Source organism: Schistocerca americana, chromosome 3, assembly GCF_021461395.2.
Source record: "Schistocerca americana isolate TAMUIC-IGC-003095 chromosome 3, iqSchAmer2.1, whole genome shotgun sequence".
In the NCBI taxonomy this organism is placed as follows: domain Eukaryota; kingdom Metazoa; phylum Arthropoda; class Insecta; order Orthoptera; family Acrididae; genus Schistocerca; species Schistocerca americana.
In genome coordinates, this window is record NC_060121.1 from 535,371,677 (window position 1) to 535,399,181 (window position 27,505).

The following is a 27,505-nucleotide window of genomic DNA, read 5'->3' on the forward strand; positions in this document are numbered from 1 at the left end:
GCATGAGCCCCCAGTGTGGCTGAGAGAGCATGTAAATGTGTATTGCCTCCTTTCTTCATGCAATGCCAGAAAGATGAAGCTGAAGATGTAATTGTTCTTTTCTTACTTCATGCAGTATCCTATACCAAAAGCAGTGTTCTGCTCGTGCTGGTTTATTTCGGTATCCCAGAGCAGTATGACAATGATGTTCATCACATCAGTCTACCACCCCACAACAAGTTTGGGCAATATATGGTACATCATTCCTCACTCATGGGGATCCCGTACACACTTTGTTTCCTGAGTCCAAGGTTATCTTTGATGGGACATAACAAATTCTTCAGTTTCACTGGGGAATGAAATACACATCTAATTTATATGTTGAGGATTCTTGTGATACTTGAGGAAATACCACCAAAGTATGGCAGGAAAGCTGTAATAGTAGATTTTCCAGGAAAGCCTAAAGAGTCCAGTCACTGGCTTGTTTGACTGATGAGAGTGAAAGAAATGTTGGAAAACCTTCTAGCAGCCACTCATATAGTAGTAAAAAACATGTTGTTGTGGTCTTCAGTCCTGAGACTGGTTTGATGCAGCTCTCCATGCTACTCTATCCTGTGCAAGCTTCATCATCTCCTAGTACCTACTGCAGCCTACATCCTTCTGAATCTGCTTAGTGTATTCATTTCTTGGCTCCCTCTGTGATTTTTACCCACCACGCTGCCCTCCAGTACTAAATTGGTGATCCCTTTATGCCTCAGAACATGTCCTACCTACCGATCTCTTCTTCTAGTCAAGTTGTGCCACAAGCTCATCTTCTCCCCAATTCTATTCAATACCTCCAGATTAGTTATGTGATGTACCCATCTAATCTTCAGCATTCTTCTGTAGCACCACATTTCGAAAGCTTCTATTCACTTCTTGTCTAAACTATTTATCGTCCACATTTCACTTCCATACATGGCTACACTCCATAAAATACTTTCAGAAACGACTTCCTGACATTTAAATCTATACTCGATGTTAACAAATTTTTCTTCAAATATCCTTGCAATAATCCGCTTAGAAAACTTCACAAATAGTTTTTCAGGACAGAAACGGCAAATAATCTACAGACATCATTCAGATAAGACAAATAACAACTTGCACAGAGGCATATGAGTACAAGCAGTCATTATTCCCATGCTCCAAGAAGAAACCTTAATATGTGGTACAATAAAATGTACTGCCGTTCATGGTACAATGATTTGGCGAGTGTAGATGTAGGTGTTGAATGAACATGGAACCTTTACACTAATAGTTAAATATACTAGCCATTGAACCACAGTAATTATATTAGACACAGCATTTAATATAATCATAGATGTGTTTAGTGCAGTAGCTTCTGAAGCTATAAAATAGATTCCCAGTTCCTTTATGTGCCATTCCCACTATGCACCCTAATACATCCCCAGCTCCAACTATACTGCGACATGCATGCTGGGTGCATATGTAAATTTTAAGAATAAAGTTATAATGTAGTAATACAAGAAATATACTAATTACCCTTGTGTAAATACAAATGACAAGCTGTGAAGTCAACCACTATAAATAAGAACATAGTTTTTTTAAAACATAGTTTTACCTTTAAACTTATCTTAAAATATGTCCGAGTCGGAGAACTAAGAAATACACCGTGGCAGCGTATGATCTGTTGTTATTTACTACTTTAATCTTGAAGATACAGTCATGTTTCATCTAGATACTAAAATGTCTATCGATACTACTTGTCTGGCACTCAGCCAAAGTTTGGTGCAGTGTGCTTGTTATTAGTTGTAAAAGCGATTATTTCATGTTATTACTTTAAAACAACAGTAACTGGTTTATCCTTGCCTAGTTGCTTTTGATGCAAGTTTGAGGTGTAGCTGAAGTGAAGTGTTTAGGCGTGGGAAATATGACTGATACCCAGTAATGAATAAAAGTAGTTACTGTGGCTCTCAGAATACACATACAGTAACTGTCTGCAGCATTAAGTGTAGTTTTGATGTGTTCAGTAATTACGAGGGGTGATCATTATGTTACACAAACCATTTTTTTCTTAATTTAGGTTGGTTTTATTCAGGATCATAATACACCATATTATTCCCCACTCTTTTGCCTACAGAACCCTGTTTCTTAACATAATCTCTGTTCAAGGCACTGGACTTATGCCATCTTACTGCATTCCTCACCATCATCCTCATACAGCTCCCCACAGAGTGCATCCTTCATTGGGCCGAACAGATGGAAGTCAGAAGATGCAAGATTCAGGCTGCGGGAGAGGGGAGGGGGGGGGGGGGGGGGATGAGGAAGAATAGTCCAGCGAAGTTTTAGCTCTGATTCCACATAGATGGTCCTTCATTGCCCTTTATAGTCATCTGTTAAGTGGCAAGGAACCCAGTGGGTACACACCTTTGTGTATCTCAACTGGTGGAATGAGGGTCAGCACTACCAACAGAGACATCCATTCATGCAGCGAGGTGTTTGAATATGTCCTGTCGATCACCTCAAAAGAGTGTCTGCACATTCCAACGTTGCAGGAGAGACAGCTATGTGTGGCTGGTTGGCATGTGGGAGATCAGACAGGATTGCACAACCTCGTTCTGATGATGACAGGCGCCTCACTCAAAGACTCACCGTGCTTTTGTTCACTGCCAGATCTCTGTAGACATTATGCAAGCACCTACAAATATCTGCAATGCTTTGGTTTACTTTGAAGGCTTACATATAGTGCTCCCACTTATCAGAAGGGACTGAAATGCAAATATTCCACTATGTCCCACAACAAATTCCTCAATTTTTCAAACTGAATTGACTGAGAAAATAAAAGTGTTGCGTTACTTATTGAATGCCACTTGTATCCGTGACCTGTTCATATTTCATTTGTTGTGTAGAAACTATTCTGTCATTGCCATCAGTGAATAAATAATATATGCACCTGTGTTCACCTTACTCCTAATACCTTATGGTTACTTGTTAACCCCTATTCTAACTGACCTTACAAATGTTTTCCTCTTTTCTCACCCTGAAGAAGAAACCTGTCATTCCAAAAACTACGTGTTATGTTTTCTTTATCTGTTTTTCCAGCAACTGTTCTAGATGTTGCATTTGGTAATATGTAAGGTCTGAGCAGCCTGTCTGTCACTTTGTTAATTTTCTGTTTTTATTTATTTCATGAAGAAGTTCTAAAATTATAGGCAATTATGGAAGAAACACAACCAGTCATTATTTTTACTTGAAATGGCATGGGCAATACTTGAGGACAATATCGATAAAGCAACATAACATACGAACAGCTCGGTGGGAATGAATGAAGTGCAGGAGTATTTTGCCAGAGGACTCTGTCGTGCACAGAAACCTGGACGTCACATGGCATGAGATTAGTGTGACTATAGTGCCCAGTGGGCCTGGCCCCATAACATAAAGCAGTTGAAGAAATGGGAAAACACAGTGTGTGTCAATCAGCTAGCAGTTACTGTGAACTATGGTGGTGGTCTTCATTGTCAACATGGCATGGAGAAAATATTTGGATGACTTCATATGGGCAAGAATCATCGGGAAACTGGAAGAAAGACAAAGTGGGATGAGTGTAGCCCAGGAGTTTGGTATTGCTCACAGCTTTGTTTCACATGCATGGGGAGTGTTCTGAACCAAGGCACTGTTTCTGGAAGCAGGGAAGGTGGATGACCACAGTCAACTAAAGATGCAGTGACTGCTGCATTGTGCAACAGACATGAACGGACTCGCGTCAAACAGCAGCAGCAATGGCAACCACATTGAATAGGACTCTGAAGCATGCAATCTGATACTTCACATTGGCGTGGTAACAGCATGGGAATAGCCTCTGCCCAACAAGCAGTATTTTCTGTTCTGTTGACATCCACACATCAGAGGCACTGTTTATAATGGTGCCAAGAGCATAGGGACTGGACCAATGAGGTGTGGTCACATGCATGCTCCTCTCGGATTATTCTGGTTGTACCCTCATAAGGCAAGAAGTGGGAACACGAAATATATCCAAGAACATTGTTGAACATGATTGTTTTCATGATCCATGTAATGTTGCATGAGCATACTGACCTCCAAATCTTTGAACACACACGTGCATGCGCGACCCCCCCCCCCCCCCCCACACACACACACACACACACACTGGGCAACATTATTGTGATGCTGTACTTCCTCCTCATGTGTGTCTTTTCAGGGGTATTTGACCCCGACTTCATTTTTAAGGATGACATTGTGCAATTGTTGTTTTTAAGGATGACAGTGTGCAACTGCATCAGAGTAGCAGGAGCAGGAGGAGGAGCTCTTGGAACAAGAGGATATTCAGCAAATCTACTAGACTAACTTGCCCATTTCCCCAACGTAAATACCGTTAAGCAAGTGTGTGAAGCATTAGGGAGACATATTGCAGCACGTCCACGACACGAACGATCATACAGCAGTTGTCAGCCACACTGGTAGAGGAATGGATGCCCTGCCACAAGCACTCATTACTACCCTTAGGCCAGCATGGGAACATGTTGCTATCGATGGTGATCACACATCCTATTAAGAACCTTGTTCCGTCTTTTGTGATGTCCATCATAAATCACAGTGACTACAGTGTAATTCTTCTTTTGAGTAAAAGTGTCACTTCTGCTCCTCTCACTGCTAATTTTTTCAGTTACCTTCTGTACTATACTGTAGCAGTTCTTTTTATGTGTGCTCTAAGTTTCATCAAGCTGTGTTCATGGCAGCGACACATCATGCAGAAGTTTTTCACGCCCGTTTATTTGCAGTCATCAAAAAATTTGATCACTCCTTGTTGCTGTGATGTTATTACAACTATTTACATGTAGGCTACTTTACAATATAATCTCTCAGTTTTTATATATTTCACTTGTTGAGGATTGTAAGCTGAGTATATGAGAATTTTAAATAAAATTGTGATTGATGGCTGTTTCTACAACAACTTTGTTTAGTTTATGCCATAGTTGCAGCATTCAATCACATCCACAGTGAACAAGAGAAAGTCCAAAAACACACAGATCAAGATTAGATCAGCAACAGCAATATAACACAATAGATTATATGATATGAGACAATAGATTATAAGTCAGTTTGAAAAATTAGAAGGTGCAGTTTTATTGATATTTGTCACCAACAAATGTTAGTTCCACCTTAAAAGATAAGTGATGATATAGCAACAAATATCTTATACAGGTTGGCACCAAGTGATTAGTTTTTTCAGTAATTTGTACTATCCAGCTAATAACTTTTGATCTCCGCTACCCTTTCTGCCTTGTATTTATAGTTTACAATATTATTTGTAAACATTATGTCTTACTAATTGCAACATATCATTAGTTAAGGAATACTGGGAATATTCAAACCATTTTATTCACAGTCATTGATCGGTTTTCTAAAAGTCCATGTAATCAATTTTGTTCAGTGCTAAACAAAATTAATAGTGTGGACAGTTAAGAAATTGTGATCAAAGATGTGAATAAAATAATTTGATTAAGTTTTAGTCTGCAATAGAGTCTGATAAGTGTTCACATTAATATATGATTCATTATCTTCCATTCCATTGTTTTCTTCCAGAAAGATGACAAGGATGTTACCCCTATAGAAGTAAACCAAATAAGGAGTGTTAAAGTGAGCAGAGGTGCTCGCAATATCCCAAAAGCATTTGAGATTTTTACTGGAGACCAGTCACTCATACTGAAACCAAAGGATGGTAAAAATGCAGAAGAATGGGTGCAGTGCCTTTCAATTGTTGTTGCTCATTCTCATTCTCGGGAGGTACCTGCTAAAAGTAATTCACTTCCTGCTAGGGGAGCCAGCTTGCGTACTGCTGTTTGAAGTTAGGTTGTTTCATTTGAAAATGTATATATGGCACCATCATACTAAACATATTTTTATAGTACTTAATAGAGAAGAACAGCCGTTAACACACACCAGGATTTGCTTAGAATGCTGATCTCCATGTGTCTCTGTCTGATGGCATCATTGTCAATAAGACATTAATAATATTAAGAAATAAATTTAAGAAATCTTTTAAATGAGCTCACAAGTGATACGTGGGCCATACTGAACATACATGATACCTTCTGTAATGTGTCTGTATCCTCTCTCTCTCTCTCTCTCTCTCTCTAACCCACAGAAAGATCTTTTTGTGCAAGTTGTAAAAATTGTCCCCAATGTAAATATGGTGATGTTTCATTGCTTGGTTGTTTCTAGTAACTTGTTTCAAGATTTTTCTATGGGAATCAATTTAAAGAGTATACTTTGACATCAAGAGATTTTCTGCACTTTCTGTCAGTCCTTAGTCATCACACCTTTATGGGAGGCGGAACACCGATTGTAAGGTTGCTGACAGATTGTGACATCAATTAAAAATACTTGTTAGTTGTCTACTTTGAGAAACCTGAGGAATTGTGTTTTCTCTCTCTCTCTCTCACACACACACACACACACACACACACCCCACAAAAATCAGACCTTGTCTGGAGGCTTTCGTTGTTGCCAAATCCAAAATTCAGTAGAAGTTGCAGAGTTTATGCCAACCTGTCTTTGTATGCATATTCTGAAACTACTTTTTTTATATACATGAAATCAGTCATCTTACAAATAGAACACCATCCATTACATGCAACCAAACACACACTATTTACCCAGAATTTGTCTCAGTTAACCAGGGGAACATCGCCTTTCTCAGTATTACACATTTATTGATGAAAACATTACATTAAATTTTGTGATCTTGTCAACCTCCCTTCCTTTACAAGGACTACTACTCACTGCTGTCGTATTTTCATTGTGATTCCCCTGCTGCTCTTTGGCATATCGTTCTCTTGCAGCAGCAGCAGCAGCAGTAGTAGTAATTTGAAGGCATTTGCAACTGACCATATTAAATTTTGTAAAATTATGGGTGAATTTGAAAATTTTGAGCAGTTACTTCTGCTCACTACCTTGCATTTTTGTTTCACATTCTTATGAAAAGGAAAAGAACCTTAAGGTAGTCTGTCAAACCATCTTTTTAACACTTCTTACAGACTCATTTTTATCATAATATGTGGCAGGGATGGAAGGACAGCGAATTATATGTATATTTTTTAATGCATTTATTTTTCATGTAACATGTAATTTTTCTGTTTATAAATAAGACAAATGCAGTTAACAATGTCTTCCTTCAAGAGCTCAGTAAATAAAATTTATATTTGCTGATATGAAAATTCCTCAGATAACTAATTCCATGCACAATGGCTTAATTTACAACACAATATAATATGTTACTTGAACACACAAAGTTAAATATTATGATTTAATACAGAAAGAAAATAACATTCTTGTAAAGTGGATTGTATTATAAGATTCCTTACTTTACGTCTGTTCCATACCACCTGCACAGAAACATCACACACATTATGTTCAGACAAAATTTAAATTTCTTTATAATGTCATCTACCTGTAGCTGACTGGTGTGGGACAACACTACACATACTTGTTCATTGATTTTACTACCATTCAGTTATCAGTTATTTTTATTTTATTTTATGTATACACGTGTGTGTGTGTGTGTGTGTGTGTGTGTGTGTGTGTGTGTGTGTGTGTGTGTTCGTGGGGGCGGGGGGGACATGCCATACATCATTCAGCTACAGGCAAGCAGTACCTTTCCTAATTTTTGTTTGCTGTGATGTTCAGCATCTAATTTTGTTTTCTTAAGTTTATGTAAGGAATGAAAATTCCTTGTTGGTGTATGCTCAGTATTAATAGCATTTATTTTTAGGCATTTACATATGTTGGTAGAGTATTAGTAACATAAGACCTCTTGCTGAGTTGATGAAATAACCCTGCTTACTTAAAATATGTTGCTGTTATTCAAGTACAAGGATGCTCTGCTTTCGTCAAAACTAATCAGTCCAAATAAATTTATGCATCACAAGCAGCACCTTCATCACTGTAATATAATCTCAGTTGAATGTGACCTAAAGGAATTATTTGAATCACAACAGTTTTAACTTCTAAATGGATTTCCATCATGAAGTTGAGAGTAATTTTATCCAGCAGGCTTAGATCTTATAACACCCTGTACCATTAAGATATTGATGACTCAGGATATTGTAATCATAAAAGTCACAGTACTACAACATCACAGTGTCGATTTATGGCATTCATTGCCAATGAACAAAATGTGTTTATGAAGAATGTTTTTCCTAAAAAAAAAAAAAAAACACCCTTAAACGGAGAATGAACAAAGGTGCAGAAGTGATCGTGTACCACTCCACAGCTTAGTGGCTTAGCCAATGTAACAAGAATGTACAAACTATAATGGAAAATGTATATGAAATGTATATTTGTAAAAAATATTTAAACTTTTCAATTCTTTTTTAACAAGCTGTTTTAATTTGGAGACTCTGAAGGGGTTTTAATACTGTAAGAATTTGCTCATACTGAATTCACTGGGGACCTGATAATTTATACTGATGTACTTAATATATACATACATTATATAATTATTTATATTTTTGCACACATTCCAAATTTGTTTTTACACTGGAGATTATTATATAATATATCAATGTTGATACTATTAAATTGTGGTTTTTAATGAATTTTCGTACTGTTTAAGTTGTTTGATGAACCCATCATTTGGTCTAATTGCTTCCCTTCTCTCCTTCAAGTATGCAAATGCTTCTGTAAATGTCATACCACATTCTTTAATGAGGTAAGCTATTACAAGAGTAGCAGACCTAGATATACCAGCATTGCAGTGAATAAACACACATCCATTACTGTCTTTCACTTTTTTTAAAAACTCAAAGCTTGGCTCTAAAAATGATACAATGTCTGTGTCAGGTAGATCCAGAGCTTCAACAAATTTATACTCAAAACCATCAAACTGTTCAACTCTCACACCTAAACTTAATATGTGTGTTATTCCATAATTATGAAGAAGATTAGCATCTTGTACAACATCCTGGGAGCCACAGCAAAGACCTGGTAATACAAGAGCAACCTGCAGATCAGGATTCGTATCAACAACATAGCCAGGTGCTAATGAATCTGTCTGTGGCAAGTGCACGCATTTACCATCTTTAATAATCTCTTTGTGAACTCTGCCATCTGGAGAAGTTACTGTGGTTTGACAAGGCCGAAGATGTTGCTTTTTTTGTATCAAACTACTCAAGAAGCTCATTGCAAGATTTATAAACATCTAACACATCTCTACAAATTGTTGTTCTCTGTCCACTGATTATCACAGTTTCTTTCATATAAAAGATCTTGTGGATCATATTCTACGTTAACAAGGAACAACCCATAGGGGGGCACTGTGACAGCCTTAGGATTCCAGCTGTCTTTACTAGGTACATCTAACATGTACTGGACGTCTTCCAGAGTTAGTCTTCCTTGAGCCACTGCAATCAGAGCTGCTACAGTTCTTCGTACCTGTGTAAAAAGAGTGACTACATGACTTTTTTTTTAAGTTAATGGCATGAAATCATGCAATGTAATACTTGCTGGCGGCATCTCGAAGCTACATACTCACTCACATCACACACCATATTGCACATCTGTCAAATAAATTATCTGTGAACAACTTTACAGACTTCTCAGTCAATACAAGGATGCACCAACAACTGACTCCTAGTGAACACTGTAAGGGGACACATTTTGATGTACGTATTAAATAATGGTCTATAGAAAGCGAGATGATAATCAAGAAATTTTCAGTAACTCTCACGAAAATTAAGCACAAACTACAGTTGGAGATAGCTTATTTAAATGTTAATGTTGAATTTATTTGTTGTCTCTTTGCATTCTTTCATGCGAGTAGCCTCAAGAGCCAATATAAGTTAGAACATCACAGGCCAGAGAGGTTTGCAGCACTCTCTATGAGTGAACAAATAATAATCGTTTTTACACTGAACATCACTTTGAGGAGATGACAATGGTTTGCACACATCTGTATTGTTGCTCTTTAAAAGAGGCCAAAATTTTAGTCTCTTCAGTCTTTCCTTATAGTTCAAACATTACTTACTGTGTGTTGTAAGTAGTCCATTATTATAGTTGTATCTAACATGGTGGTTTATGGCATGATGCTTGTTAATAGTTTTGACTTGTCACACATCTGATAAATGATGCCATGTTATATACCTGAGGATGGTTTCTTTCTGATGAAAACTGGTTGTTTTCTAAAGTCACTAAACAGCTGTGTGCAAACCATGATTTTTCTAAAAATGTATTATGTCTATTGTGTGGAAAGTTGTTTGAATAAACTTGATGTTTTGAGTTCAGTAATGTTCAAGGCTAATATTGGTCTATATATGGAGGAGGTAAATACATTATTATAAAATTGTCTACATTATTTCTTTAAACAAACAAAATGTGACATTTTACTTACACCAAACTCCTCAAAGTCGAACGTGTTAACATGTTAACAAGCAAAGGGTTAATGGCAACTAGCCTCACATGAAACATTATTTAAACGGGAAGCCTCTCGTAATTAAAACAATCAAAGACATATTTTACCACAGGTATTGACATACCATAGTAACAAGGTCTTACTGTGAGGACTTTACATGGTTCAGTTGTCAACCGTTACAAAGGTATTACTCATTTTTATATTAAATAGGCAACACACAAATACTTAATAGCTGCGGGACTCACACTAGGGTATAAGCCCCTGTCACACAGCAGACTGAGGTTTTACTTACAAAAACATGCAACCAATTTTACGGTTACTACAACTTACAGGAAAAATTAAGATTGTGTTTGAGTGTGCTCAATACTGAGAAAAAGAAACAGTAACCTCTCCATAAAAGTAATCTTTGCAGAATAATAAAAGATTCCAGAGTACTCCCCTTTTCTAGAGTCTACACTGACAGTATGTATAAGGAATTTTATATTCGGAACACCAATAGTTTGCTTTAACAATACAATGTTTATTGACTATTAGTTGTGGTTGTAATAAAAGTAGACACCTTAATGTTGTATTCGGTCTCAAGTGTAGAGAAACAAGAACTCGGACCACAAGAGGGAAGAAGCAATGTGGGGAAACAAGTTCTATCCCCTTTTCCCAGGGCTGGCAGCCTACACCCACAATTTGTGCATCTGTGACAGCAGAACTGACACATGGCCATAGGGATGGCTGATTCCCTTCTGGTGCCACGGGAGTCTTACTCATACCCTGTTATGGGGCAGGATTAGTCTCTTCACGCTTTTCAAAATTAGAAAAGAAAATAATCAGCAATAAAGAACAAAAACTAAAGTGAATTTGGCAGTGCCATAAATGAGGTAGTTCAGGCACGACCTCGAAAAGGCGTGGAAAGCTTCAGAGTTTTAACATTATTTAAATATAACATTATTTCATTTTAACTTATGGTCTGCCATTTATTTATATAATGCCACTTAGACAATGAAACTGCCCCTCCCCCACCCTAACTGTAAAATTTGTCATTTCTTGATGGTTCTCCTTTCACAAAGATCTCCGAGCCTTGATTCCATGTACCGATGTGTATAACTGAATTACATCTACTCCTGCAAAATACCCCTACTGTGCAAATCCCACTTCCCTCTCCCCAAAATTACTTCAATAACTGCAAGAGAAGTGCACACTTGTGTGTGTGTGTGTGTGTGTGTGAGAGAGAGAGAGAGAGAGAGAGAGAGAGAGAGAGAGAGAGAGAGAGAGAGAGAGACTAAGCAAAATCTAACATACGTTTAGACAGATGGTGTACATAAAATCTTTGAAATTCAAGTGTACGGAAGAGATAATGGATTCAGTTGTTCATCTGTGTATAAAATGATAGTACATTTACAGTATAATAGTATATTAACAAAATGGTTATGTTATTCTAGTATGTGTCCCAGAATTCTGTTATGAAACAACTTTCTTACCCAAGAAATGTTACAAAATGCAACTAAACATAATATTACAGTTATATATCAATGGACTTGAATAACTTGCATAGCAGGTAGGTATAACTTTGAAACTAAAACTTACTAATACATATGTCTCATCTCATTAAGTTATTCACATACAAGTATCTACATCTACAGCATTACTCTGCAATTCACACTTATGTGCCTGGCAGAGTTTCGTCAAATCACTTGCACATTATTCCTCTTCTGTTCCACTCAAACTGCACACAGGAAAAATAAACACTTATTTTATTACATTGATCATTTCTCCCGACATAGGTGGGCATCAAAAAAATATTTTCGCATTTGGGGAGTAGAAAGTTGGAGACTGCAATTTCTTGAAAAGATCTCGCCACAACAAAGGATGTGTTTGTTTTAATGTTTGCATGGAAACTCCTGTATCACATCCGTGACACCATCCCTCCTATTTTGCAATAACACAAAATGAGCTGCCATTCTTTGAATATTTTTGAACCCGTCGTACCTTTAAAGGTATTCAGTAGAAATCATTTTCCAATTGATTTTCATCTTCTGATTATTCTGCAAACAATCTAGGATGGCTGCTAAGATCATCTTGTAAATCATTTACATTGAGTAGGAACAGCAAAGGGCCTATGCCTATAAAACTTCCTTGGGAAATGCCAGATATCACTTCTGGTTTTCTCCATTACCCTTCATCAGCTACTATGAACTGTGACCTTCCTGACAGGAAATTGTAAATCTAGTACACAATTTGATTAGAAGTTGCCTGTGAGGAATTGCGTCAATAGCCTTCTGGAAATCTAGAAATATGGAATCAATTTGAGATCCCCTGTCAATAACACTCATTACTTCATAAGAAAAAAATAACTAATTGTTTTCCACAAGAATGATATCTTCTGAATCCATGTGATTGTGTCAATCTTTTTCGGCAAGGTAATTCATAATGTTTAAACATAGTATGTGTTCCAAAAGCCTACAGCAAATTGATGTCAGTGGTATGGGTCTAATTCATTGGATTACTCCTATTTCCTTTCTTGACTATTGGTGTACCTTTCTTTTGTCGAGCAAGCAGTTGTATATGATAGCTAAATATGAACCTATTATATCAACATATTTCAAACGGGACCTAACTGGCATGCATCCTCGACCAAAAGACTTGCCTTTATTAACTGATTGAAGTTCCTTCGCTGAATCCATGTGATTGTGTCAATTAATCTTTTTCTGCAAGGTAGTTCATAATGTTTAAACACAATATATGTTCCAAAAGCCTACTGCAAATCGATGTCAGTGGTATGGGTCTGTAATTCATTGGATTACTCCCATTTCCTTTCTTGAGTAGTGTATCTTTTGTCGAGCAAGCAGTTGTATATGATTTATAATTATGAACCTATCACATCAGCATTCTTTGAACGGGACCTAATTGGCATGCATCCTCGACCAAGAGACTTGACTTTGTTAGCTGATTTAAGTTCCTTCACAACACTCAGGATATCTACTTTTAAGTTATTCATGTTTGCTGCACTTCTTGATTTGAATTCTGGAATATTTACTTCATTTTCTTTGGAGGAAGTTCGGAAAATGGTTTTTAGTAACTCCGCTTTAATGGCACTGTCACTGGTAACATTACCATTGCTATCACACAGTGAAGGTATTGATTGTGTATTGCCACTGGTGTACTTTGCATATGACTAGAATTTTCTGGATTTTCTGTCGGATTCCAAGAGAGAGTTTCTTTGTGAAAACTATTAAAAGCATCTCACATTGAAATCTCTGTAAAACTTTGCCACTCTTGCAGGTTTTGTGTTCTTTTAAATTTGCCATGCATTTTTTGTGACTTACGCAAAAGTATTCCGATATGTTCTGTGCACCATGGGGGATCATTTCTGTCTCGTATTAATTTATTTGGTATAAATCTCTCAATTGCTGACAATATTATTTCTCTGAATTTGAGCCACATCTGGTCTGCACTTGCATGGCTAGTTCAGAGGGAATGTAAACTGACTCTTAGGAAGTTGATGAGTAAATTTTTATCTGCTTTCCTTAAGTAGATATATTTTGTGCTTATATTTGGCAGGCTTGGATGTTACGGTATTCAATCTTGTTACAACGACCTTTTGGCCACTAATCCTTGAATCCATCATGAAGCACCCTATTTTCTCCGGATTATTTTCTGCTAAGAGGTCAAGTACATTTTCATAACCATTTACACTTCAAGTTGGCCCCTGAACTAACTGCTACAAAATAATTTTTGGGGAAAGCACTTAGTACAATTTCTGATGATGTTTTATATACCACTGGCTTCGAACATATATTTTTGCCAATATATTGAGGGTAAATTGAAGTCACCACCAACTATAACCACATGAGTGGGATACTGAAGTTTTCATTGAGCCTTTCAGTAATTGTATCATCTGAGTCATGGAGTCGGTAACAGGAACCAGTTATTAATTAATTCCAGTTGTCAATTGTAACCTCTATCCATACTAACACACAGGAATTACCTACTTCACAAGAATGATATCTTCTGAATCCATGCTGACTGTGTCAATTTATCTTTTTCTGCAAGATAATTCATAATGTTCTAACAAAGTATATGTTCCAAAAGCCTTCTGCAAATACTATTTCTGACAGCAACAAACATACCAACACCAGCTGCGTTCTATATTTTCCACACACTGTTACGTCATTTGTAAAAATTTCACCTAAACTTATCTACAATTTTAGCTAGTTTTCAGTATCTATGATCTGAACTTCAGTGCTTTCTATCAGTGATTGGAGCTCTGGTTCTTTCCCAACACATATACAACAATTTACTACTATGATAACTATGACTACATGTTTTACAAAGAATGTTCAGAAATGCAGGCAGCTATGTTTGCTATTATCTGAGTAGTCAGCATAAAATATTCAGAGATGATGATGAAGCTGTGGAGCAGAAATGGAAAAAATTAAAGAGCAGTGTTCAGTATACCTTAGACAAGTATGTTCCACGCAAGATCTTAAGGGATGGGAAATACCCTCCGTGCTAGAAAAATGCTCCGTGAACAAAGACAGCTTCATCTCTTATTCAAGAAAAGTCAAAATCTAGCGGACAAACAAAAGCTGAACAAAGCGAAAATGAGCATAAGGAGAGGCATGAGAGAAGTGTTCAATGAAAAGTAAAATTTTGTCAACTGATCTGAGTAAAAACCCTATGAGGTTTTGGTCTTATGTAAAATCAGTAAGCAGTTCAAAATCTCTACATTTGGTCAGCGACCATACTAGCACTGAAAGAGAAGGTAATGAGAGATGGCTAAAATACTCAATTCAGTCATTCGAAATTGTTTCACCACAAAGATCGTTAACACAGTCCCTCCTTTAGCCATAGTACAAAGGTCGAAATGGCAGATATTGAGATAAGCGACCAAGGAACAGAAAAGAACTACAATTGCTTAGTAGGGGAGAGGCATTAGGACCAGATGAGATACCTAAAAGATTCTACAAAGATTACGTGAAAGAACTTGCTCCTCTTCTAGTAGCAGTTTATCATAGACTACTGGAGCAATGAAGTATTTAGTGACTGAAAAAAGCAGAGGTCGTTTCCATTTTCAAGAAGGGCCGTATGTCAGATGCAATTTTAGACCTACATTATTGATGTCAATCTGTTGTAGAATTGTGGAACATGTTTCATGCTCAAGAATTATGACATTTTTGGAAAACACAAATCTTCTCTATAAAAATCAATATGGATTGCACAAACAGAGATCTTGTGAAACTCAGCCCGCTCTGTTCCTCCATGAGATTCATAGTGTTTTGGACACAGGGCTTTGGTAGATGCCATGTTCCTTGACTTCAGGAAGACATTTGACACCTTCTCGTACTGCCGTTTAGTGAAAAAATATGAGCTTATCGAGTATCAGACCAGATTTGTGACTGGATTCAAGACTTCCTTGCTGACAGAACTCAAAAATTGCTCTTAATGGAACAAAATCAACAGGCGTGTAGGTAATTTCCAGATTACCCCAATGGAGTATGACAGGACAGTTATTGTTAAAAATGTATGTAAATGATCAAGTAGAAAGTGTCAGACACTTTTTAAGGCTGTTTGCAGATGATGCAGTTATTTATAACAAAACAGCGACATGAGAAGACAGTATCGATTTGCGCGGAATGACATGCAGAGGATTGATGAATGGTGCAGGTTCTAGCAGTTGACCATGAACATAAATAAATGTAACATATTATGCATACACAGGAAAAGAAAGCCACTATTGTACAGCTACACTATTTATTAGAAACTGCTGGAAAAGGTATCTGCCATAAAATATCTAGGAGTAACTATATATTGCAATCTTAAGTGGAATGACCACATAAAACAAATAGTGGGAAAAACAGATGCCAGACTTGATTCATAGGAAGAATTTTAGGGAACTGCAGCTCATCCCTGAAGGAAGTGGCTTGTAAGGTTCTTGCTCAACCAGTTCTTGAGTACAGTTCATCAATATGGGATCCTTACTAGGTAGGACTGATAGAAAAGAGAAAGAAAGAGAAGATTCAATGAAGAGTGGCACGTTTTGTCAAGGGATCATTTAGTCTGCACAAGAGAGTTACCAAGATGCTCAACAAACTCTATTGGCAGACGTTACAAGAGAGATGTTATGCATCACTTAGAGGTTTACTATTGAAATTTCGAGAGAGCACTTTTCCGGGAATGGTCGAATGGCATATTACTTCCTTACACATACATCTCGTGTACTGGCCATGATGGGGAGTTATAGCCAGTACAGAGGCTTACCAACAATCATTCTTCCCATGCACCATTCATGACGAACAGGGTACGGGGGATAAGTTAGTGGTACAAAAGTACCCCTCCTCCACCACACATCATTAGGTGGCTTGCGAAGTATGAAGCAGATGTAGATGTAACTACGGTTCCTAGGTCACCCCTTGTCCTGTGTTTGACCGGCACACTTTGAAACTGAAGTCCTTTTTGTTGTTTCCTGATACCCTCTAACCTAAAAAGCCACCCAGTCCACTCCACACAGCCCTTTATATCCATGTAGGTTGTCTCCCATGTGTAATAGACCACTGACCTATAAAGTAGAGCTCAGTACCCCATTACCCAATGGTACAATTCATGGAATCTGCAGCCAACAGGGCCATGTAACCCTCTCAGCCTGTGATTCAGACACTCCATTTAACTCTGTACCAAAGGTCTGCAATTGGTCCTGTCGACAACGCTATATATGGCGAGCTTTGCCTTCATATTGCAAGCAAGACTGGCTATCTTTACTACTTCAGATAGCCATATTGAGAAATTTTAGTATTTATAACAAGTTTTGCCCAGAAGGAAGTACTACTGCTAATTTTCTTTATACCTGCATATTCATACTGAAGCTCAAAACATCGAGAAATTTTTACGAATCTATTTTAAACCCTCAACTGCTTTTGATGAGTTAACTCATCGGGCTCCTTCATTCCCCTGTGTGCTGTTGATAAGCTTAGTGTGGCCACAGGGTTTTACTTCAGCAGCTAACAAGTTAACTCAATCCTCGTTGCCGTTCCCTGAGCACTAATGACAAGTACAGCCATGTCAGCATTGTGGTTCATGCATGTTGTTGATGAGTGTAAGTGTACACTGGCTCTTCCACCCAATATGTCAGTAGCTTTTTCACATTCATGGTTATTCTACTGAGGAAAAGATCACAGAGATACAAAGAGCAATGGTGAGTATGAATAATTCAATGCCAACAAAAGTGGTGATTCCTCCACAGATTCTGAAAGTTACAGTCTTAGCCTATCTTTGTCAGTAAATGCAACACTAAATTTTAATATTTCAACAAGAGATGTGATTGATAGTTCATACAAATCTGACAATGACAGTGAAATGCTTACTAAGATAGCACGGCTTAGTGACAAAACTGATTCAGAAGAAAATTATTTTAGTTTATTTGATGATTCCCCTTCAGGACACAAATGTCAACAAGGGAATGATCCAAGCATTCTGTCATTTTCTTCATATATTTTTTGAAAAAATGTATTGTGCTGAAAAATACACAGGCTGTAGGTTTGAAGTACTGTGATACCTACTTTGTTTGTGGAGTACAAAAAAGTAAAAATGCAGTATATATTGCATCAGACAAAGGGAAGTAATAAACGATAACTTATTTAATATACTGAACTACTCATATGTAAATAAAAAAAAATTCAATTACCTTGATTTTCACTACCTGGAAGATTTTACTGCACAATTACATACACACTATATACAGTATATTTTCATATATATACATACACAATATATTTTCACATATTTCTAGTATACTGTCCAGGCCTATTCTAGCCCTTTGTGGCTGTCTATGCATGAACTGTTGTGCCAGAAACAGACAGAGAAGGATGAACATTTTGGATTACATAAGATTGACTTTGGGGGCCATGAAATATTACTAACTGCACAAAAGAGCCCTATATTGCCCATTTCCAATGGACAAGAATTTAACAGAAATTTAACAAATGTACTGTCAAATTTCTAACAGGACGAGGGCTATTATGTAGATTTACCATTTCCAAACTGTACTTATTAAAAATGGACAATCTGTCCTCCTCCAGCGATTAAGCACTCAGTTAGTGTAGCCAAAAATCGTTCATGGAGCTCAAATATGTCTACTATATTCCTTATCCCTACATATACAAAACAGGATGTACATATGTATAGGTGTATCTCCCCCTACACCACTGGATCAATTTCAACTAAATCTGGTACACATACTGCTTGCTATATTGGAATGAGCACTGTGTGGATTAGAACCTCCTAGCTCTCATAGGAGGATAGATACAGGCAAAAAAAGTGTATTCAACTCTTGACAAGTATGCTGCCCAGCCAGACAGGAGTGTTGTGCAGTTAGTATTGGCATCTTGCAGGGGCCGCATGTGTGAATGGGCACTGCAGAGCAGAGTGAGATGGACAGTGAGAAAGGGGGGAGGAAGAGAGAGACAGACAGAGAGGGGGGAGGAGGTGACAGACAGAAAGGAGGAGAAGCTGATGGACAGCTAGAAGGGATAGTATGAGATGGATATAGCAGGGAGAAGAAGAGGGACAGGGAGGACGGAGCTGGAGGTGGACAAATAAAGAGAGGGAAGGAGGAGATGGATGGACAGATAGGGGACAGATGGGCAGTGAGAGAGGGAATGAGGAAATGAATGGACACATGATACACCTATTAGGTGGACAAAAGATACATACATTTTAGTGACAATACAGTCGACACAGCATATGTGAACTTCTCACGTTTGGGAACACTTTAGACAGTTTTCAACTAAAAAGCCCTGTTGACTAAAAGTCCAAACAACGTCCATCGGAATAGCAGCAGCTACAGTGAGATGTTTCCATATAAATTAATACACAGCATGACTAATGTTGAGAAGATTCCATAGAGACATTCGCAGCTTTGCCTCAACTGATATCGCAAGCCAGGAGCGTGGCACAGCAGCATTCTGCAGATTGCATGAGTCCCTACTAAATCTCATGCTGCCGCAATATTACATGTATGGTAATAACAAATGATTAACTTTTGTTTATATGTTCCAAAACACCATTCCGAAAGGAATACAAATGTTGTGCACTGCTCATTATGTACATCACTATACCGCCATGCACAAATGACAACATACACAAAGCACACACGCAGATGTGCACACCTTCACATCATGTAACTGGAGGAGCCATGTGTGAGTCCAAGCGAAGCCACACCAACTTTACCACTCACACATTACATCACGACTGCAGGAGTACATACAAGGTAACGAAATACGGCTGCCTTCCACTTAGTTTTGCAACTAACTGTTTCTTGCATCTTTACAGACACTGCTTATACCAAAAGGCCTCAAAGGAAACATACAGCAATTGGCCAGGTGTGTCCATGGTCCAAGAAACGTAAATAATATTACAGACAAGAGAGCATCAATGAAATGAACACACGTCTACCAATGCTGCATGCCACAGCTTCCACATTTAGAGCCTCAGAGAGGGACCAACACCACGTCACTCACTACAATATAAGGGGCAGCACACTACTGCATCCAGAGCCTCACAAATAGCAGAACAGCAACTGGCAAGATTACAAGACATGAGACAGAGATTTCAATCTCTAGAGACTCGGAGACATTACAATGGTGTGATGCTTGATTACAAGCAGTGAGACAGCAAGCATCCACATGTAGAGACAAAGGGACATTACAACAGTCTAAAGTTCAGTTACAAGTTATGGGACAGATAGACAGACAATCATGAAACTCACAATTGTTATATGTATGTAGTTTTATTCTTAGCCTTTTCCACACAGTTTTCTTGTAATGTGTTTGAACCTGGAATTTGTTGGCTGTTGTACTTCATCTAATATTTGTAAACTTCTTTGGAGCTACCCAGAAGTTTCTCCATTTCAGCAATAAGGGTTTAATAAATTTTAGTTAATATTCCCTCCTCTCCGCCCTTTTGTAACAGTATGACTTTTTTAAATGGCACCCTGTATTTTTTATTCGGTAATTCATTTCCTCTCCTAAAGACCTATTCAAAAATGTATCACCGTGTACCACTCACCGAAACACATTATTAATTACATAACACAACATTGACTTTGAGCCCAGGATCACAAACTCATCCACTTGTTGGAGTTGTCAGAAAACAAATGAAAACCAAGTACAAACATAACACAAAATTGACTTTGACTCTCCTGTACCACTGCCCAGGAGTAGAACATTCAAAGATGCTCAAAGTGGTGACCCTGGACACCGATACACTGGTGCACTCGTTGAATGAAAGAATTATTTACTGCCTCCAGTGTTGCCTGTTGAAGATAATTACAAGCAAGCATGATACAACCCTGCATGTCCTCTGGAGTTGTTGGAATATTGCGATCGACAACATTTTTAATGCATCACCACAGAAAAAAGTCCAGAGGATTTCAATCAGGAGACCTAGCAGGCCAAGTAACTGTTCCTGCTCGATCAATCCATCTCGCACGGTACTTTCAGTTCAGAACACGACGTGCACACAAGGCATTATGTGCTGGGCATCCATCGTGTTGATACCACATAAGCAGTCTGGTTCAGAGACACTTCACCCAGAAGAGGAGGAAGAATTCGTCTGAGGAAGTTGGCATACGCTGTGCTGTTAAGACTATCATTGATGAAATAAGGGCCAATAATTGTAGTACCAAGCATCCCACACCAGACGTTAACTCTCTATCGACACTGATGTTCCACCTGTCTAAGCAATCGTGGGTTGTCACTGGGCCAATAATGCATGTTCCTTGTATTCAACTGTCCTTTGTTTGAGAAGCAACTTTCATCAGTAAATAGAACATTGGAGAAGTTTGGGTTAGCGAGGATTTGCTACTGTGCGCACTGACAGAACTGTACACGATTGGCCGGCTGGGGTGGCCGTGCGGTTCTAGGCGCTACAGTCTGGAACCGCGCGACCGCTACAGTCGCAGGTTCGAATCCTGCCTCAAGCATGGATGTGTGTGCTGTCCTTAGGTTAGTTAGGTTTAAGTAGTTCTAAGTTCTAGGGGACTGATAACCACTGAAGCTAAGTCCCATAGTGCTCAGGGCCATTTGTACACGATTCTGGAAATCATTCCCATGCAATTCTTGATGTAGGTGTACATAGTAAGGATGAAACTGGTGATGTGTAAGAATACGATGTACACTGGCTTTAGGAATGCCAATCTCATGTTCAAGCTGTCATGTGCTCACATTTGGATTCACAGCAACGGAAGCGAGGACAGTAACTTCGGCAGCTTTGTCTCTGGAACTGCTATGATGATTGAGTTGTCGTGGGTTGAAACCTCCCGTTTCCTGAAGCGTTGCAGCAAGACAAGAAAACATCAGTCGGGAAGGTGGGTTCTTGTCAGGATATCGCTCTCTGTACAGTTCCACTGCCTGTGTAGCATTTCACACAGCCTTTACTGTATGCCTGCTCTACACAACAGTATTTAAAAGGACTAAACTACTGTACTAAATGTACCAGGACACAAGAAAACAGTATTGCAATTACTGTTCTGCTAACTTACTTTCCCCATAGATGAGTAGCATTTCTACCTTCTCTTCGTTTGTGTACATTCTACTTATACAACTCTTCAAAAGACAATGGTTGACGGGTGTGCATTCTACTTATGTTTACAGTTGTCGTCTGTCAACGTGAGCCTGTGGATGTGTCCCATTACCCCAAGTACCTGCACTAAGTGCTGGGAGTGTCAATGTCAGTGTTTTGTTATGTAATTAATAATGTTGTGTTTCAGTGAATGGTACACTGTGATATATTTTTGAATAGGTCTTTAGGAGAGGAAATGAATTACTGAATAAGAAATACAGGATGCCATTTAAAAAAGTCATACCACTCTTCATATGTTTGTAAAAAACAAAGCTACAACGAAGGCAATCATGCTGATTGATGTCCCCCTGATGGCTAAAGAACATTTGCTTGAAACATTTTGTAATTTGCATCTGGACAAACAGTTATTTAGGGTGGTCATGATAAATGGGACACCCTGTATACAAATCAATTTTTACTCCGATAAGAGTCTTGTGTCAATGGACTACTACATTTGGCATTTAATCTTCAAGCTTGAAATGCTATGTTGCTACAGTCTTAAGCTATGTCTTGTGATTTTTTGAGCCGGCCGAAGTGGCCGTGCGGTTAAAGGCACTGCAGTCTGGACCCGCAAGACCGCTACGGTCGCAGGTTCGAATCCTGCCTCGGGCATGGATGTTTGTGATGTCCTTAGGTTAGTTAGGTTTAACTAGTTCTAAGTTCTAGGGGACTAATGACCTCAGCAGTTGAGTCCCATAGTGCTCAGAGCCATTTTTGTGATTTTTTGTTCTTCAGATGAATGTCCTATACGACAAGAGCTGTCTAGTCTTATTCTATGTACTTAATCAGGATGTGATGTAACAAGTGAGTACATTTATCTTACAAATTTTTGTCTGCTACTGTTACTTCTTTTTTGTTTAAAATATTTTTGTAATCACTAATGTAATTATCAGGGTCCATTATAACTCCTGAAGAACATAATTTTGTAATTATCAAAACCAAGGTCAAGAATTCCAATAAACCTTAATTTGCAACTGGTTGGCTGATTTTTTCAACGTCTCCCATGTTCATATTTATACTTATCATTAAAAGCTTCTATTAATGAACTCATTGATATTAGTTGTAGCACATTTGCCTGTATTGGTTACCATTTCAATGGCTTGCTGACATCAACAGTTGCGTCGAGTGATGCCCACCAAACACACTGTGATAAAGGATGGAATACCAAGGAGGAGCTGGTTATCTGATGGCTTGGAAATTGATTTTCATATATCAGCTTTGACAGACGGTAGTAACAAAGAAACTGACTGTCACAATTCAGCCTCCTGTGATCAGAACAAACATTTGAAGTGATTACTCACAAGGATTGTACACTACCGTTAAAGAACATGCCTAAAAATTTGACAAGTGCTGGCTTCAGATTCTCTACACACTATTTAAGATTACACGAAACGTTTCCTATAATAGAACAGTGGCCTTATAAATAAATTCTGTGTGAAATAACATGAAAGAAAGGTCCTCCAGATGTTATTGAGTACTGCTTGAGTGTTCGGGGTCTGCACCAGGTAAGATCAAAGGAACACATCGAAGCAACTCAGAGGTGGGCTGCTAGATTTGTTACCGATAGATCTGAGCAACACATAAGTATTACAAAGATGTTTCAGGAACTCAAATTGGAATCCCTGGAGGGAAGACAACATTCTTTTCAAGGAACACTATTGAGAAAATTTAGAGAACCAGCATCTGAAGTTGACTGCAGAATGATCCTGCTGCCGCCAACGTACATTTCACTTAAGGACCCCAAAGATAAGATAAGAGAAATTAGAGCTCATATGCAGGCATACAGACAGTTCTTTTTTCCTCCTTCAATTTGAGATTGTAACAGGAAAGGAAATGACTAGTAGTGGTACAGGGTACCTTCTGCCACACACCATACAGTAGCTGACAATGTATGTATGTAGATATAGATGCAGATGTAGAATCAGTTTCCCTCAACACAAAAAGGAAGCATACGCTGTTCAGGCTAAAAGCAGAAACTAGAAGAAAGCACTGTCTCGAGTGGCAAGATACTAGTCATAACAGGTTTCAGAGCAGCACCATTCTTAAGGAAGGGAGGACAGAGAGAAACCAAGTTTTATGAGGAGCCACGACTGAAACAAACATTTTGTTTGAGGAGGAAATCAGTGTGAAATGCCAGATATTCTAATTGCATAAAAAGGTTTGAACACTGAAGAGTAAAAGTAATCAACTACTTATTTGCGTTGATGAATTAGAGTCATCAAACCCACCTGACACAATCTGCCTCTCTGAACATATTGTGACCACTGACATGATAATGTGACCACTGACATAGGTATGTTAAAGGTTATTGGATTTAGGTTAGAATCTCACTTCTGGAGAGCAGAAATGATGAAAGCGGAAGCTGCCACATTCATCTGAAATTGTCCTAAATTTAAGAATACAGAATAAAAAGCTCTGCTTTGATCAGCATATGGAAGTATCTGCAAAAGAAGTAGAATTTCCCAATGAATCCTTTATAACAGTATGTGTATACTGAGCATCTGCAGGTAATTTTAATCTGTTCATAAGTCTCCGTGTAGCTCTATTGGCCAATTTAAAAGTTAAAAATAACGGAATAGTGGTTACTGGTAATTTAATATAGATTTCCTTTAAAACTCTTCGAGTAAGACTTTATTGCTCTTGTTAACATTATCACTCAACTTAATTCTATAAATTTCCAAACTTTTGCGGTCTTCAGTACAACTATTGGTTTGACGCAGATCTCTACATTAGTCCATCCTGTGTGAGCCTCTTCACCTCTGCATAATTAGTGCAATTTTCATACATTTGAGCCTGCTCCAGTAGTCAAGCCGTGGTCTTGGTCTACAATTTTTACCCCTCTGCCCACACACACATTTCCTTCCAGGGTAGCTAAATGGAAAAAGAGCCTAATTAACGAAATTATATTACAAAAGCAATTGCCCATGGCCTGTCAGATTGTGACATTCATTCCCTTATATTCAGTTTTAATACTAATAAGGATACAAAAGCTATTAGCTCTGTCTTCAGAAGAGAAGTCTGTATGCTAGAAAATTTGTTATTTTAGGAAACTCCTTGAAAACGTGAACTGGACTGAGGTATACAGTCCTCATAACATGAATAGAAAATACAATAAATTTATTAATAAATAAGCCCTTACCCCCTCCCCCCCCCCCCCCCCCCCGCCACCCCATGAAACATGGACCTTGCCGTTGGTGGGGAGGCTTGTGTGCCTCAGCGATACAGATAGCCGTACCGTAGGTGCAACCACAACAGAGGGGTATCTGTTGAGAGGCCAGACAAACGTATGGTTCCTGAGGAGGGGCACCAGCCTTTTCGGTAGTTGCAAGGGCAACAGTCTGGATGATTGACTGATCTGGCCTTGTAACAATAACCAAAACGGCCTTGCTGTGCTGGTACTGCGAACGGCTGAAAGCAAGGGGAAACTACAGCCGTAATTTTTCCCGAGGGCATGCAGCTTTACTGTATGATTAAATGATGATGGCGTCCTCTTGGGTAAAATATTCCGGAGGTAAAATAGTCCCCCATTCGGATCTCCAGGCGGGGACTACTCAAGAGGATGTCGTTATCAGGAGAAAGAAAACTGGCGTTCTACGGATCGGAGCGTGGAATGTCAGATCACTTAATCGGGCAGGTAGGTTGGAAAATTTAAAAAGGGAAATGGATAGGTTAAAGTTAGATATATTGGGAATTAGTGAAGTACGGTGGCAGGAGGAACAACACTTCTGGTCAGGTGACTACAGGGTTATAAACAAAAAACCAAATAGGGGTAATGCAGGAGTAGGTTTAATAATGAATAGGAAAATAGGAATGCGGGTAAGCTACTACAAACAGCATAGTGAACGCATTATTGTTGCCAAGATAGATATGAAGCCCACACCTACTACAGTGGTACAAGTATATATGCCAACTAGCTCTGCAGATGACGAAGAAATTGAAGAAATGTATGATGAAATAAAAGAAATTATTCAGATAGTGAAGGGTGACGAAAATTTAATAGTCATGGGTGACTGGAATTCGGTAGTAGGAAAAGGTAAAGAAGGAAACGTAGTAGGTGAATATGGATTGGGGCTAAGAAATGAAAGAGGAAGCCGCCTGGTAGAATTTTGCGCAGAGCACAACTTAATCATAGCTAACACTTGGTTTAAGAATCATGAAAGAAGGTTGTATACATGGAAGAACCCTGGAGATACTAAAAGGTATCAGATAGATTATACAATGGTAAGACAGAGATTTAGGAACCAGGTTTTAAATTGTAAGACATTTCCAGGAGCAGATGTGGCCTCTGACCACAATCTATTGGTTATGACCTGTAGATTAAAATTGAAGAAACTGCAAAAAGGTGGGAACTTACGGAGATGGGACCTGGATAAACTGAAAGAACCAGAGGTTGTACAGAGATTCAGGGAGAGCATAAGGGAACAATTGATAGGAATGGGGGAAAGAAATACAATAGAAGAAGAATGGATAGCTTTGAGGGATGAAGTAGTGAAGGCAGCAGAGGATCAAGTAGGTAAAAAGATGAGGGCTAGTAGAAATCCTTGGGTAACAGAAGATATATTGAATTTAATTGATGAAAGGAGAAAATATAAAAATGCAGTAAATGAAGCAGGCAAAATGGAATACAAACGTCTCAAAAATAAGATCGACAGGAAGTGCAAAATGGCTAAGCAGGAATGGCTAGAGGACAAATGTAAGGATGTAGAGGCTTATCTCACTAGGGGTAAGATAGATACTGCCTACAGGAAAATTAGAGAGACCTTTCGAGATAAGAGAACCACTTGTATGAACATCAAGAGCTCAGATGGAAACCCAGTTCTAAGCAAAGAAGGGAAAGCAGAAAGGTGGAAGGAGTATATAGAGGGTCTATACAAGGGCGATGTACTTGAGGACAATATTATGGAAATGGAAGAGGATGTAGATGAAGATGAAATGGGAGATACGATACTGCGTGAAGAGTTTGACAGAGCACTGAAAGACCTGAGTCGAAACAAGGCCCCAGGAGTAGACAACATTCCATTGGAACTACTGACGGCCTTGGGAGAGCCAGTCCTGACAATACTCTACCATTTGGTGAGCAAGATGTATGAAACAGGCGAAATACCCTCAGACTTCAAGAAGAATATAATAATTCCAATCCCAAAGAAAGCAGGTGTTGACAGATGTGAAAATTACCGAACAATCAGTTTAATAAGACACAGCTGCAAAATACTAACACGAATTCTTTACAGACGAATGGAAAAACTAGTAGAAGCCGATCTCGGAGAAGATCAGTTTGGATTCCGTAGAAATACTGGAACAAGTGAGGCAATACTGACTTACGACTTATCTTAGAAGAAAGATTAAGGAAAGGCAAACCTACGTTTCTAGCATTTGTAGACTTAGAGAAAGCTTTTGACAATGTTGACTGGAATACTCTCTTTCAAATTCTAAAGGTGGCAGTGGTAAAATACAGGGAGCGAAAGGTTATTTACAATTTGTACAGGAACC

General features: G+C 38.4%; 3 protein-coding genes across 8 annotated transcripts in view; 1 reads left to right on the forward strand and 2 right to left on the reverse strand.

Moving 5' to 3' along the window:
- Window positions 1-8,376, forward strand: part of LOC124607464 (protein melted) — a 272,786-nt gene extending 264,410 nt beyond the window's left edge. For both annotated transcript variants that reach the window (XM_047139803.1, XM_047139804.1), the window contains one exon: window positions 5,584-8,376. In XM_047139803.1, the coding sequence (XP_046995759.1) occupies window positions 5,584-5,844 (261 nt within the window). In that variant the 3' untranslated portion in view covers window positions 5,845-8,376. The remainder of the gene's footprint in view (window positions 1-5,583) is intronic.
- LOC124607466 (dual specificity protein phosphatase 19) lies at window positions 7,106-9,199 on the reverse strand. The gene has a single exon (XM_047139811.1). It carries the CDS (start codon window positions 9,197-9,199, stop codon window positions 8,576-8,578), a length of 624 nt encoding a protein of 207 aa, XP_046995767.1. The 3' UTR covers window positions 7,106-8,575.
- Window positions 9,173-27,505, reverse strand: part of LOC124607465 (tRNA pseudouridine synthase-like 1) — an 80,189-nt gene continuing 61,856 nt past the window's right edge. For all 5 annotated transcript variants that reach the window (XM_047139808.1, XM_047139809.1, XM_047139806.1 and 2 more), the window contains one exon: window positions 9,173-9,432. In XM_047139808.1, the coding sequence (XP_046995764.1) occupies window positions 9,211-9,432 (222 nt within the window). In that variant the 3' untranslated portion in view covers window positions 9,173-9,210. The remainder of the gene's footprint in view (window positions 9,433-27,505) is intronic.